This window comes from Meles meles, chromosome 4 (assembly GCF_922984935.1).
Source record: "Meles meles chromosome 4, mMelMel3.1 paternal haplotype, whole genome shotgun sequence".
In the NCBI taxonomy this organism is placed as follows: Eukaryota; Metazoa; Chordata; class Mammalia; order Carnivora; family Mustelidae; genus Meles; species Meles meles.
The window spans coordinates 45,169,799-45,186,039 of record NC_060069.1 but is presented as its reverse complement, the minus strand read 5'-3'; the positions used below and the strand labels follow the sequence as shown (position 1 = coordinate 45,186,039).

The following is a 16,241-nucleotide window of genomic DNA, read 5'->3' as shown; positions in this document are numbered from 1 at the left end:
GGGGGGGGGGAACCTCCAGATACACCCATTTAGATGTCCTATCATCAAAATTTAACATATTTAAACTTCAACTCATCATGTCCCTCTACCTTCAAATTGGCTTTTCCTTAAATATCCCTCAAGTCTATTTGTTTCTATCTCTACTGCCATGTTCCTAGTTCCAGATCCAGTTATCTCATAAGTGAATTATTGAAAGGATATCTGAACTGGCCACCTCCAACCAGGCTATATTTTCCAACAGGCACCAGAGCTTAGAGGCTTTTCAAGGACCTGAAAAATTATGTGAGAATTGAGAGGGGAAAACTGTAAAACCAAAATTAATAAGTATCTAGAGTATGAAATTATTTAAACTACTCAACTACAATCCAATTCATTTGTTTATAAATTACATTTAATGTAGGATGAGGGTGCAACATAATGCTTGTCAGAATGTGCGGAGTGCCTAGAGCCTAGGAAGGTCTTGCCTTCCTCCCAAGTCTGGGTTACAGGTCCTAGCTGTATGTTCCTATAACTCTTTGAAACTCTGCTATATGGTAAAGACAGCCAGCTATCCCCCAATAACCATTCTCTCTTTCTTTCTTAACAAGACAGTACTCAAATTCTAGTAGGTCACATGCTTATCTGGCATTAAGTTTTTAATTCCCAGCTTTCCTTGCAGCCAGTATGACACTGGGATGTACATAGAAGTTGACTCTATAATTTCCAGGAGACATCCATAAAGAGAATGTATCTTTCTCCTTTCCTCTTTCCTGCCAGCTAGAATGTGGGTATAGTGATTAAAGCTTGATCAGCCACTTTGAACCATGAGATAGAATAAAAAAAATGTAAGCCTGCATCCCTGCAAACCAAGTGACCATAATACCATGCCTTTGACTTAATGCAGAGAAATAAAATTCCATCTTGTTGAAGCTACTAGTATTTCAAGGTTTCCTTGTATCGCACACCAACGAGCAAGTTCTCATTTTATTTTTTATTTTTTTTTTAATATTTTATTTATTTATTTGGCAGAGAGAGATCACAAGTAGGCAGAGAGGCAGGCAGAGAGAGAGAGAGGGAAGCAGGCTCCCCGCTGAGCAGAGAGCCCGATGCAGGACTCGATCCCAGGACCCTGAGATCATGACCTGAGCCCAAGGCAGTGGCTTAACCCACTGAGCCACCCAGGCGCCCGCAAGTTCTCATTTTAATATACCCAGACAGAACACTGATCACACAGAGTAATAGTCTGGTGACTTGTTGGTCTCCTCTAACAGATTAGGTTCTACAGAGTCAGGGGACAGTATCTCTCTAACTCATGGCATATGCCCTGCACACCATCCCAACACACACACACACATGTACACACATGTGTATGCACCATATTTACTTTTGGTCAACGAATGCACTTCTCTTACAGTCTTACCTTTTTCCTTATTTCCCTAAACTCTATTTTTCAACCTTAATCCCCTTTCCTCAAAAGGTAATATGAACCTATATAGGGGAAAAAAAAAATCACCTAAAAATTGGTACTATTAAATCCAGAAAGCTCACCAATCAACGAAAAGAATGCCCCAGAACAAATCTAATATAAAGTTCTGCTCAGTTATCAAAAATAATTTGAATATAATGAACTTTCTATATAATACTGTGATCTATGTATAATTCACGTATGTGCATATATATTAAAAATAAAAAAGATACCAAGAGTTCCATTAGCTTAAGATTCTAAAGTTTTAGTATTCAAAATAGCAAAATATACATTTTTTAGAAAATAAAAAAAGAGTATAACTCAAATGAAAAATCAGTAGGACTTTCATTTATCCAAATGTAAGAAAGAAAAAATAAATCCAGCTATGTGTACTATAAAACAGACTCTTTGTTTTTAAGTTTTCCTCATATACTGTCTGTAACATATTTTTAACTTCAATCATCTTTTTGGTTACACATTTAACCCACATATAAATATTCCACAGCATCAAACTTCTTCATTAAATAAGTGAAATGTCAAATTTCCTAATATGTTAAATTTCTTTTTTTTTTCCCATCATGCTAAACTTCTTTAAAAGTACATACATCAGAGCAAAGGCAACAAAACCAAAAATAAACAAGTGGGACCACATCAAACCAAAAAACTTCTGCAATGGAAACAATCAACAAAATGAAAAGGCAACCCACCAAATGGCAGAAAATATTTGCAAATCATGTATCAGATACCATATAAAGAACTCGCACAACTTTATGGGGCGCCTGGGTGGCTCAGTGGGTTAAAGCCTCTGCCTTCGGCTCAGGTCATGATCTTGGGGTCTTGGGATCGAGCCCCGCATCGGGCTTTCTGCTTAGCGGGGAGCCTGCTTCCCCCCCCCCACCCACCGCCCCCTGCTTGCCTCTCTGCCTACTTGTGATCTCCATCAGTCAAATAAATAAATAAAATCTTTAGAGAAAAAAAAAAAAGAACTTGTACAACTTTAAAGCAAAAAACAAAACAAAACACCCAAACATTGTGTTTTAAAAATGGGCAGAGGATCTGAAGAGACATTTCTCCAAATGTGACAAACAGGTAGCCAAAAGGTACATGAAAAGGTGCTCAACATCACTAATCCTCAGGAAAATGCAAATTAAAACCACAACAAGATATTACCCGTCAGAATGCCTGTCATCAAAAGGATAAGAAATCACAAGTGTTGGTGAGGATGTGGAGAAAAGTGCACCAGTGGTGGGAATATAAATTGGTGCAGCCACAATGGAAAACAATATGGAGATTCCTCGAAAACTAAAACCAGAACTACCACATGTTCCAGCAATGCCCCTTCTACATATGTTCAATGTAAACAAAGACACTAATTTGAAAAGATATCCACATCCCCATGTTCACTGCATTATTTATAATAGCCAAGATACAGAAACAACCTAAGCATCAATAAATGAACAGTTAAGAAAATATGGTGTATATATACATAAGGAACTATTATTCAGCCATTTAAAAAGCAAAGGAAATCTTGCCATTTGTAACAACACAGATGGACCCTGCAGGCATTATGCTAAGTGAAATAAGTCAACCAGAGAAGGACAAATACCATATGATTTCACTTACATGTGGAATCTTAAAAAAAAAAAAAAAATCAAATTAATAGATATAGAGAACAGACTAGAATTTGCCAGAGGTGGAGGATGAGTGAGACAAAATGGGTAAAGGGGGTCACAAAGTACAAATTTCCAGTTATAAAATAAATAACTCCTGGGAATGTAACGTACAGCATAGTGACTATAGTTAACACTACTATATCATATATTTGGAAAGTTACTCAACAGTATATATATATATTTTTTTAATAGATTTTATTTATTTATTTATCTGATAGAGATCACAAGTAGGCAGAGAGGCAGGCAGAGAGAGAGGGGGAAGCAGGCTTCCCGCCAAGCAGAGAGCCCGATGTGGGGCTTGAGCCCAGGACCCTGAGATCATGGCCTGAGCCAAAGGCACAGGCTTTAACCCACTGAGCCACGCAGGTGCCCCTCAACAGTGTATTTTAAAAGTTCTAAAGAGAAGAAAAAAAATGTTTAACTATATGGAGTAATAAATATTGACTCAATTTCTGAGTTGGTCATTTGACTATAAATATGTGTGTGTGTACTAAGACACACATATATCTCGGGATGCCTGGGTGGCTCAGTCGGTTAAAAAGCTGCCTTCGTAGGTCATGATCCCAGGGCTCACATTGGGCTCCTTGTGCAACAGGGAGCCTGCTTCTCCCTCTGTGTCTGCCTGCCACTGTTCCTGCTTATGCTCTCTCTCTCTGACAAATAAATAAAATCTTTAAAAACATACACACATATATCTCAAATTATTTTATACACCTAAAGTAATGCAATATTATATCTCAATAAAAAAAGATACAGATATCAATGTATAACACAGAATCAAGCAATACAGTACAATATTACCTGTGCACCAAGATCCTTCATGTAGGGCCCAAGTTCACTAAATAGATCATACCCTTGATGGAAGAAGGCCAAATGGGCATACATAAAAGATAACATCTGATAAGAGAAAAAAAAAAAAGTTTAGCATTTTAAAATCAATTCTTAGATAAATATTCCAAAATTTTTAAAAATTTTAATCTTATCTAATGTTTAAAAATTATTCCATCAGAACCCAAAATATCAAACCTATTTAAAATTAAAATTAAGTCATTTTTCTTAAGAGTATTTCAGAAATATTTGTGAAGCAAGAATAAGTTATATTTAAAAGAAATCTCCAAGTGGTTTAAAATTTAAAAAAAAAAAAAACTTAGTTGTTTAGACTATATCCAGACAATCAAACTTCATATGGTAATAATTGAAAGAGTCGTGTTTTCAATACTTTCACCATCTTCCCACATACATTATAAAATATCTATATGCCTTTCAACCAAACACCCTGGCAAAATTTTAAATTGCAAAAAAAAAAAAAAAAAAAAAAAAGGAAAAGAAAAGAACATTAGAAGGGGAAATATAAATAAAAACTATAAAATATACATATATATATATAAATTTAAAAAAATCACACCTTACAACTGACTAGGATCACTAAGCACAGCCCAAAGTAGGGGAATGATTATTTTCCTTCTCAAGTCACTGAAATAAAATGAGTCAACAGACTTTGCCAATATGGAGGTTTCTGCATATTCATTCTCAATATCCAAAAATGTTGCTAACAGGTTAAGATTTTTTTCCAAGTTTTCCTATATTTTACCTGTTCATGAGAGAAAAATCACCCTTATTTTTATTTGTTTTTACATGGTTAGGAATTTAATTCAATATTAGTAAAAAGAATCCCCCAAACATCCATGTTTGTTTTTAGCAAGATGAAGCATCTGTTTAATATTCTGAAATTTAAAATTTAATATTCAAGAATGCTTCAAAAGAAAATTTTTTGAAGAGAAAACCAATTAAATAAAACACAAACACAAAAGGACAAAGCTCAATAAAAGATTATTCTGGAATTAGATTAACAGTAGTTGTACAACTTTATGAATATAATAAAAAACACATATAAAAAAGAGGGTGAAAGATTAATAGCTACAACTACATAAAAATGTAAAACATGCTGCACATCAAAACACAAATAAACATATTAAAAAATGAATGATAAACTAGGAAAACACACATGACAAAGGGTTAATGGTCTTAAAATATAAAAAGATATTACAAATCAGTATGAAAAAGAGGACTAACAAAAATACAGGAAACACAGAGGCCAAAACATACAGAAAAAAAATCCAAACTCACACATATTTAATACAAACTCATTGTATTAAAGATATGCAAAATTGAACAATGACATGACATGACATTTTCTTTTCTTTTTTTTTTTTTGACATGACATTTTCTATCTACCAAATTATAGGTAGAGTGGGAGAAATTAGTACCCAGTATTCGAAATATAGTTCACTTTCACATACTACTAGTGGAAATGCTGTATAACTCAAAATTTACCATTATTTTTTAAAAGTTTTAATAAATGCTTAAATCCTCTGACTAAGTAATCTCTTGTCTTAATCCATCCTAAGGAAATAATCATATTATTTATTAGAATGATCACTATAGTGCTATTCTTTAAGGTCAGAAACATGGAAATTACTTAAAAATCTAATTTATGGCATATTTAATTGACCTGCAAACTATATCCAGCCCTATCACCTATTTTTGGATGGTCTATGAGCTAACAGTGGTTTTTACATTTTTTAAATGGTTGAAAGACAATGAAAAAACATGAAACTCATGACATGTGAAGACTGTATGAAATTCAAATTTCCATGTCCATAAGAAAAATTCTTATTAACATGTAATAATGCTATTCATTTATATTTTGTCTATGGCTGCTTTCTCATTACAACATCACAGTTAAGTAATTACAACACAGACCACATGGTCCACAAAACCTAACATATTCACTACCTGGCCCTTCACCAAAAAAGGTTGCCTATGCCTAGTATATTCACATGGTAAAATTCTATATGGCCAGGAAACCCATCGTTAAATAAAAAATATTTAGGGCTCCTGGGTGGTTCAGTTGGTTAAGTGACTACCTTTGGCTCAAGTCATGATCCTGGAGTCCCAGGACAGAGTCCCGTATCAGGCTCCTAGCTCCACCAGGAGTCTGCTTCTCCTTCTGACCTCCTCCCCTCTCATGCTCTCTCTCTCACTCTCTCTCTCTCTCAAATAAATAAAAAGAAAATCTTTTAAAAATTAATTAAAAATTTTAAAAAATAAAAAATATTTAAAGACGTGATAATTTTGTAGTTACTATCAAAAGAACAAAGTTATAAAACATATGTAGCAATGATTCCTATTTCATTTTTTAAAAATTATGTGCAGGGGCGCCTGGGTGGCTCAGTGGGTTAAAGCCTCTGCTTTCAGCTCAGGTCATGATCCCAGGGTCCTGGGATCTAGCCCCACATTGGGCTCTCTGCTCAGCAGGGAGCCTGCTTCCTCCTCTCTCTCTGCCTGCCTCTCTGCCTACTTGTGTTCGCTGACTATCAAATAAATAAATTTTTTTAAAAATCTTTAAAAAAAAATAAAAATTATGTGCAATTTTAAAACACACATATACAGATTCACATACATACATGCTCATTGAAAGAGAGGGGAAAAGGTGGATATATGCCAAGATATTAAGAGTAGTTCTCCCTTGGTAGTAAGATTTGTAAGTATTCTAACTTTTTTCTTCATACATTTTACTTTTCATTTTTCTACAATTAACATATGTTAATCTGAATCTAGTAAGGGAAGTGGCAGTAAAGAGCAAGTACAAGGTACTTACCTGATTAAAAAATAACATAAATATAACATAAATATAGAATTTAGGAAAAAGCTAGGTGAGTACAAGAATCAAAAGCAATTTATGGGGGCACCTGGGTGGCTTAGTGGGTTAAGCTGCTGCTTTCAGCTCAGGTCATGATCTCAGGGTCCTGGGATTGAGTCCCACATCGGGCTCTCTGCTCAGCAGGGAGCCTGCTTCCCTCTCTCTCTGCCTGCCTCTCTGCCTACCTGTGATCTCTCTCTGTGAAATAAATAAAAAAATCTTTTTTAAAAAAAGCAATTTATGTACACCCTTTCAGGATGTAAAACAAAACACTTCAGTGAACAGAGAGGAAAAATTATTTCTAAGGTTCTCAAAATATGAAAGAATGCAATGCCATACTACTACCATCCCCTGTCTACTTCCTCATTAGCTTTAAGATTTTTTTTTAAAAAAAAAAGAGGGTCCAAAAAAAAATGGGCATAGAGGCTCAGGGAAAAACATTATCCTCAAATTTCATCACCTTTTATTTTCAAACAGTACTCTAAAGAACAAACCAAAAGGCTAATAAAATCATCAATAATCCTAAGGAAAAATTCTCTAAATGATTCGATTTATACATGCCCTCAATCTCAAGTATTTAAATGCATGTTAATAGAGGAGAAAGACATACGTAACTATAACATGAAGGAGACAAAAAAGTTGTTAAGTGACATAGAAGAATTATGAAAAGATCTGTAAGATTAATTCTGAACCTGGAATAAACAGATTTACATGTATATACAAACATACATATACACACATATGATGCTGCTTTAAATGCTTATATATGTACACTTAGATCATATTAGAATGTTGAAAACATCATTTCAATAAATATCTTACTGATTTTAGGATTTCTGATCTCCTTTTTGATTGAAGGACGTTAATCTGAGGGAAAATACACTTGGTTAATCATCCAAACATTTATTTTAAAAACTAATCTACAATGCAGTATTGTAAAATTTGCTTATTCTGATAGTTTGATACTTTTCCAGAAAAATAAATAAAATCAAAGTTCAAGTTTTTCACCCTTTGACACGTATTTTGCAAAAACAGGTAAGACAAACATGCCAATGAAATTCTCATCTATTTTCAACTCAAAGAAAAACTGGCCATGCATAAGTCATAAATACTGTAGTGATAAAACTATCACTTTGATAAACATTTGAATTTCTCAGAATTTCATCTTTTCCCCATCCTCCTTATCTAATTGATCATCTAGACCCTTCAACACAGATCCTTAATGCAAACTCTCATCACTTTTACCACTACTACCAACCACTTTATCTTTTCTAGACTGTTGCAATAGCCTATGAACTAGCCTCTCTACTCATGATTCTCTACAAACCATTCTCCACACAGCAAACAGAGTGATGTTTTCAAAATATAAATAAGATTGTGCTATGTCCAACTTAAAACCTTCCAACTTCCTTGTGTAGCCTGCATGGCCCTTTGTGATGTTCACCTCTCTAACCCAGTTTTCTTCTATTTGCCCTTTCTGTGCTCCAACCCCAATCCAAAACTACTCCCACCTCAACACTTTCAAACTAGTTGTTCTGTCTTCAAGTCATAACTGTCTGCCCAGACAGGCATAAGGCTACCTGTTACCAATCAGGTCCCAGCTGAAATACTAGCTCCTCTGAAAGGTCTATGTAGGCTCTATGTACTCTGTAGTACAACAACTCTATTTATTTCTTTCATAGCATTCATAACCACCTCATATTTTCTTATTTACTTATGTCTTTCCCCATAAGACACTTATGTCTTATTTACTTATTTACTTATGTCTTATTTACTTATGTCTTTTCTTATTTACTTATGTCTTATTTACGGAGTGTGAGCTCCGTAAGATCAAGTCTTGCCTTATTCCCAGCTGCATTCTCCAAGTGGTACATAGTGAGGACTCAATAAATATTTGTTAACTAAATTAACAGACTTTAAATAATATCTTAATTAGACTAAACTTACTGAAAGATCAGTAAATTATGGAAGTTGCCTTTGTGGTATCTGCCCCAACTCTAGAAATTCTTAACAAATATTTTGTCTATTATACATCAGCTTAATGAAATTAAATGTTTATACAAAAAAAGAATCATTCACTTTTTGCTAATATTGTCAAAAGATTACAGAATCTTTCTTTTTGATATGTTCTTCCCACTAAATATTCTGCCTGTTGTTTTACAATTTTAAAGCACTGATCAGAAAACTAAAAACACACCAAGAAAAATCCAAATAACTATGCTCAAATAAGCACTAATTTCCTTTGTATGTCTGTTTCAAGGCCTCTTCAGTTTTGAGAACTAAAATATTAACTTTCAAATGCTCTAAGTAAAACAGAGGCTATAGATAACCTATTATTCAGACTTTGGAAAATACCAAAAGTGTTTCTGTTTTATCTATTTTTTTAATATTTGGCAATGAAAAATATCATTTACTTGAATAAAAAAGTAAATTCAAATATTTACGGAAGCTAAAACATGACAAACTTTATAAATTTGGATATTTATTACTTACTACGCCCTAAAATAGCCATTTTGGCCATATAATGAAATGGCACAAGAGTTCTCATCAGAAAAATTAAATAAGGTAATACTTATGGGGGTCATGGGGGCCTAACTTAAAACTATTGGATGAACACTAAAGGAAATGGATAATTTATTTTCCAACTACTAGAGATAATATAACCTAGAAGTAGAAAGAGATACAAATAATCATTATAAATGCGATTAAGTGCTCTAACATCAATGTGTATGACACTATTATGACAGCACAGAAAAGGCCGGGGCAAGAATGATTCACTTTGCCTGGAAAAACTTGTATAACTAACCACAGAACAGAGAACAAAGTGGTAACAGGGCAGGTAAAATTGAGTAGACCAATTTTGTGAGAACATCTTAAAACTCAAAACAAGAAATAATTAAGACTGGTGTTAGGGCTGCATCAAAGGTAAGAAGAGCAGACTTAAGAGGTACAGAGAACTTTTCTCTCTCTTTTTTTTTTTTAAAGAGTGAGAGAGTATGCACCAGCAGGGGCTAGGGGAGTGGGTCACAGAGGGAAAGGGAGAGAGAGAATCCCAAGCAAGCATCACACCCAGCATGGGGCCTCACAGGGCTTGATCTCATGACCCTGAGATCATGACCTGAGCCAAAATCAAGAGACAGATGCTCAATCAACTGAGCCACCAGGTGCCCCAATACACAGAATTTTTTAAGGCAGTTTTGGTTTTCAAATATAGCAGCTGAGAATGAGAATATCTGATGTAATTGTCCATATGAATCTCTAGGATTGGGTAAAAGGATGTCGGCATTCAGTTAGGTAAGAGCAAAGAAAAAAAAAGCCATTTGGAAGAAGACAGTTTTCAGTTGTAGATCAAAAAGAAAGAGGGACATCTGAGAAAAACAGATTTTGTCATCTATACATGATGGTTATTCAAGCAAGAGGCATGAGACTGTCAGGGAAATCAAAAGGTTGGAAAAGAATAGGACCAAAGAGGTAATCCTAAAAAAGAGGTTGAAAAGATTTTGGATAAAGGAAAGAAGCCCAAGGTGAAAAGTGAAAAGAAATACAAAGTAACAGAAGTTAAGAAAAAGAAGCTAAATCGAAGTTAATGCAACATAAAAGTGGTTTAAGATAAATCAAGACAAAAGTATATTTCAAAAAAAGACAGCTGTGGTCCACCGTCTCAATGAAACACAGTTGTCAAGTTGTTTAAGAAGTAAACTGTATCTAATGAGTAAGCCTTATTAGCATCAGCCATTTCAGTGGAAGAGGATAGGAAGATAGTACTCATACCACCACAGGAAGTACAGTAAATGGGAGATAGCTAATAGAAGATAGCAAATAAAGACAATTCCATTCTAGAAGATTCTCACTAATAAGTGGAATGCACTTCATTTTCTAACTTCCCACTTAGTGAATAGAAACTTTAAAAAAAAGTCACTTTCTACTGTTTTGCAAAGTTATCTAAGTAGTTTTTAATCACTAATTTGTATACGGTTACTTGTGCATTTTTCTGAAGAAATGATCTGTGATTGCTAGTCAACACTCTCTGGGGACTTCACTGCTGTTTTGTAAAAGGAGATTCAGACAAACTAATTCTTAAGCTTTAAAGCTTTCATGATGTAGGAATACATCAAGTACATGTGAAATAATGTATGCTTTGCCTTCACTTTTCATGTCTCTCAAGTCCCTCTGGAGACATATCACATTCAAACTGATTTCAATTATACATAGAACTAGAAGATCACCAGGCAACTTACCAAATACTGATCTCTAGTTTTAAAAAAGAGAATGTAATGCAAATATAAGAACACAACTTCTAGAAATATTTTTCATTTGGTAACATGGCATGCCTTAATACGTCTAAGAATCTACTCTAAAGAAATAATCAGAAATATGGCAAAAGATTTATATACAAAGATGCTGTTATCATTTACCATTACTGAATACTGTATTTTCACTATTGCCAGTAAAAAATGGCAATACTGTCTGATAAGTAGTATTAATTAACACAGCAACTCCACAGAATAAAATAAAACAATTAAAAATGTTTTTTATAACATTTAAAAATGGGGGAAAGTATCATGTTAAATGAAAAGGGGAAGGAATCAGAACCAAAGGTATACACATATATTTATGTGCATACACAGATACACACACAAGTGAAAAGTCTTCACAACATCATGGTTTAATTTTAGACTCAAGAAAACAGTCTTAGTTCTTTACAGTGCAATCATTCAAAAGTAATGACATGTTTAGTTAGCATTTTCTGAAAACATGTAATAAATATACCTGAAGTACATAGTCGAGGGCTATGTGTCGAAAACATTTTCTTGTTGCTGTCAGAATGTTCGTGGCTTCTTCAACTTCATGCTGTTTGTTTCTTTGTACTTGAGCATTTTTTACTAATGCATTTTCTTTTTCTTCACTGACTTTCTCAAATTGCTTCTTGGCATCTTTAAATTTTCTAAGATCTCTAAAAAATAAAAAGAGTAAAACTTCCATAAATCCTACTATGGATGAAATACAAACCACACTTTTAAGAAATATCACTCATTTCTTGTTGAGGGAAATTACTGTGCCAAAGGACATGAATATATCCTTCTAACACACACATATACAATCTTTGGTAAAAAGAACTGTATACCCATAAAGGGTAATGGTTTCAATTTCAGTATTCTGAAAAATCTGAAACACTTGATTCCTTTAATGAGCTTAGATAAGCACTTTATTATATCAGAGAACTAGGCAAAATGATTTGAAGACAACTGATTTTAAAATAATAATAAAGGAGACCCGAGAAAGACTTTATTTAAAGTCTTTGTAAGAAGCCATAAATTTTCATGCATACATTATATACAGACATTCTGAACATTAATCTATTATTTGGAAAGCATCTGTGAGACATCACTAATAGGACAATTCTAAGCCACTAAATGACAGTGCATTATATTCATGAGACGTGCCACTTTTTTATAGCTTATAACATCTATAATTTATCCTGAATACTGTATCATAACCAACTTTATCTGTAATTTTATATATTCTGTCAATAATTAAAAGAGAAAAACTGAATTATTAATGTGAGAAAGGAAACTGTTCCTATCTGGAAAGTTCATGTTTTTATTTCCAGTTTAATTTTATTTCACATATAAAATGGGACGATGTGACACAAAAGGCTCATATGTAGCAAAAAACATGCCATTCTCATATATTCCCATTATCTTCTTTTCAAAGAAAATACCATATTGAGACAATGGAATATTTAGCCTCAACTATACCAACTAACAGTATCTCAACCACTTTTGGGGCCTGCTTTGATTTTGAATGGTCATTATTTATTTTTTAATCTATAACAATTCTAGCTATGTATCCTGAATACAAATTTATAGTATAAATGATTCACTGAAAGGCATGAAGTCTGATTCCCTTATGGAGTATTCATGAGGAAATGCAATACACATTTTACAAAGCAAAAAAACAAAAACTCCAGTATTTTCAGTAAATCACAGTCCATAAAATTCCTCCCAAAAGATACCAACTCCCAGATGTGATCATTAATGGGTTGCTTTTCTTTCTCTTTACTGCAATTGACTTACTCTTTAACAAAGTTCTGAAGCTGTGCTTTAATTGATCTCTGAGTTTGGTCAAATAGGATCTGAAAGATAAAATATAACATTAAACAACAAGAAAAGTAAACAAAAAATAATATATAGGTTGATAAGTAACACATCCTTCTACCAGTACTCAATTCTAATAACACCTATACTTCTTACCGAAGACTACATAAAAAATAAAAATTTAAAAAGAAACTGAAACTGACTTTCAAGTCAATTTCATCTGTCTAAAAATTAAAATTATTTCTAATTACAGAGAAAAATCAATCTGCATTACCGTTTAAATAGAATGCTCAAACAATAGAGCAATTTATTTCCTTGATTTTTAATTCAAGCTTTGAAAAACAACCTGAAAGAGTAACACAAATTCTACTTCATTTCCTACAGGAATTTCTTACTTTAACGTATCAAACACCTCAAGTAAAAACAACTCCAGAACTGCCTTATATCTTAGTTAGAGGTTTCTCATTTGGGAAGACCTAGGGATTTAAATGTTTTATATTATTAATTCAAGTAAACATTATATAGTCCTTTAGGTTCAATGACTATTAAGACTGGAAAAAAGAATAAAATTTTATTCCTTATGACAATATTTTGCCCCACTTAAATAATGCCACATATTAAACTTTAGTAGTTCTATGTGTGGGATATTTCCCTGGGCTTGTCATGGAAATTCTGAGTACTGTGATAATCTATAGATACTCTACATTTAGAGTTTGAAACAGATGTCAGATAAACAGGCACAAAAATCAATATTTAGGGGCGCCTGGGTAGCTCAGTTGTTAACTATCTGCCTTCTGCCTTCAGCTCAGGTCATGATCCCAGTGTCCTGGGACTGAGCCCCGTGTCAGGCTCCCTGCACTTCAGGAAGCCTGCTTCTCCCTCTCCCACTCCCCCTGGCTTGTGTTCCTACTCTCACTATTTCTCTCTGTCAAATAAATAAGTGGAATCCTTAAATATATATATATATATATATATATATCAATATTCAAAACAAAACCAAAAAAATCCTGTATCCTTCTCATTAAAAACAGTATCAATTTCATTTTCTCTGAAATCTTGCTCCTAAATACTAAACATCAACACCACATACACCCCCCCACATATACCACACCTGGGTTGAGTACTATAGGATTTAAAAATATGACAATTTACTGTGAGAGAAAAAATCATTTTCTGTAATATGTTAAATCCAAAGTATTAAATTCAAATTAAGCATAGAGAGGAAATAATAAAGATGATCAGAAGTCAGCTAAACAGAAAATCAGTAACCAAAATTCAACAAAACCATAAGCCAGTTCTTTCAGAAGATAATAAAGTTGATAAATCTCCTGCCAAAATGATCAAGAAAAAATTTTAAAACACAAACTTCAGGGGCACCTGGGAGGCTCAGTTAGTTAAGTATCTGACTCTTGATTTTGGCTCAGGGTTGTGAAATCAAGTCTCACATTGGGCTCCATGATGGGTGTGGGGCCTACCTGAGGTTCTCTCTCTCTCTCTCTCCCTCTGTCCCTCCTCCCAACTCTAAAAAAAAAACAAAACTTTAAATATCAAGAAGGAGAGAGATGACAAAACCACAGATTCTACAAATATTAAAAAGAATAATCAGAGGAACTGAGGAATAATCTTATGCCTATACATTCAACAAGCAAGATGGGTTAATTCTTTGAAACACAAAAACTACCAAAACTCACTCAGTAAGAAATCATAACCTAAACAGAATAAACGAAATACAATCTACAGTATACTACATACTATATAGACTCAAAAACCTCCCATATACTATAAAGTTTAAAGCTATACTTACATAAAACTTAGCAATCCCATTCCTAGGCACTTGCCCAAGAAAAAAAAAAAACTTAGATTTACACCAAACTCTGTATCCAAACATTTATAGCAATTCCATTATTAACTGCCAAAACCTGGAAACAATCCAAACATCCTTGAAGAAATAAACTATGGTACATCCATGCAATTGAATACTACTCAATAATAAAAAGGAACAACTATTAATACATACAACAACATAGATGAATCTCAATAGATTTACCTAAGTAAAATAAATCATATTCAAAAGGCTACAAGTTATATGATTCCACTTATATGACACTCAAGAAAAGATAAACTATAGGGATAAAAAAATCAGAAATTTCTAGTGGTCAGGGGTAGATGGAAGAGTACTAACAAAGGAGTGAAACAAGGGTATTCTTAGGGTTACTAGAACTGTCATGCGTATAGACTGTGGTATAAGATCCAACTGCATGGGGCGCCTGGGTGGCTCAGTGGTTTAAGCTGCTGCCTTCAGCTCAGGTCATGATTTCGGGGTCCTGGGATCGAGTCCCGCGTCGGGCTCTCTGCTTGGCGGGGAGCCTGCTTCCTCCTCTCTCTCTCTCTCTCTCTCTGCCTGCCTCTCTCCCTACTTGTGATCTCTATCTGTCAAATAAATAAATAAAAATCTTTAAAAAAAAAAAAGATCCAACTGCATGTGTTTGTCAAAATTCATAAAACTAATTAATAGCATTTATCACAGAATTAGGACAAACAATCCTAAAATTTGTATGGAACCACAAAAGACCCCAAAGATCCAAAGCAATCTTACAAAAGAACAAAACTGGAGGCATCACAATCCCAGATTTCAAACTATACTACCAAGATATAGTAATCAAATATTATGGTGCTGGGAGAAAAACATACACACAGATCAAAAGAACAGAATAAAGAACCCAGAAACAAACTCATGTTCCATTAATCTATAAGAATATACAGCAGAGAAAAACACAGTCTCTTCAATACATACTGCTGGGGAAAATGGATAGATACATGCAAAAGAATGAAACGGGACCACTTTCTTACACCATACACAAAAACAAACTCAAAATAGATTAAAGACCTAACTTTGACACCTGAAACCATAAATATCCTAAAAGAATACACAGACAGTAAACTCTTGGACATTGGCCTTGGTGTTTTTCTGAATCTATCTCCCCAGGCAAGGGAAATAAAAGAAAAATAAACAATTGTGACTACATCAAATTAAAAAGCTTTTGCATGGGGCGCCTGGGTGGCTCAGTGGATTAAGCCGCTGCCTTTGGCTCAGGTCATGATCTCAGGGTCCTGGGATTGAGCCCCGCATCGGGCTCTCGCTCCGCAGGGGGCCTGCTTCCTCCTCTCTCTCTGCCTGCCTCTCTGCCTACTTGTGATCTCTCTCTCTCTGTCAAATAAATAAATAAAATCTTAAAAAAAAAAAAAAAAGCTTTTGCATGGTGAAGGAAACCATCAATAAAATGAAAAGGCAACGTACTGACTAGGAGAAGATATTTGTAAAT

General features: G+C 34.0%; 1 protein-coding gene across 5 annotated transcripts in view; it reads right to left on the bottom strand.

Moving 5' to 3' along the window:
• The window catches only part of ACAP2 (ArfGAP with coiled-coil, ankyrin repeat and PH domains 2), a 149,905-nt gene that overhangs the window by 48,749 nt on the left and 84,915 nt on the right, over positions 1 to 16,241 (bottom strand). For all 5 annotated transcript variants that reach the window (XR_006818007.1, XM_046002023.1, XM_046002024.1 and 2 more), the window contains exons 5-8: positions 12,898 to 12,956; positions 11,591 to 11,774; positions 7,643 to 7,687; positions 3,919 to 4,014 (exon numbers count right to left, since the gene is read on the bottom strand). Coding sequence is in view for 4 of the 5 variants with exons in the window: in XM_046002023.1 (XP_045857979.1) it covers positions 3,919 to 4,014; positions 7,643 to 7,687; positions 11,591 to 11,774; positions 12,898 to 12,956 (384 nt within the window). In the remaining variant the exon portion in view is untranslated. The remainder of the gene's footprint in view (positions 1 to 3,918; positions 4,015 to 7,642; positions 7,688 to 11,590; positions 11,775 to 12,897; positions 12,957 to 16,241) is intronic.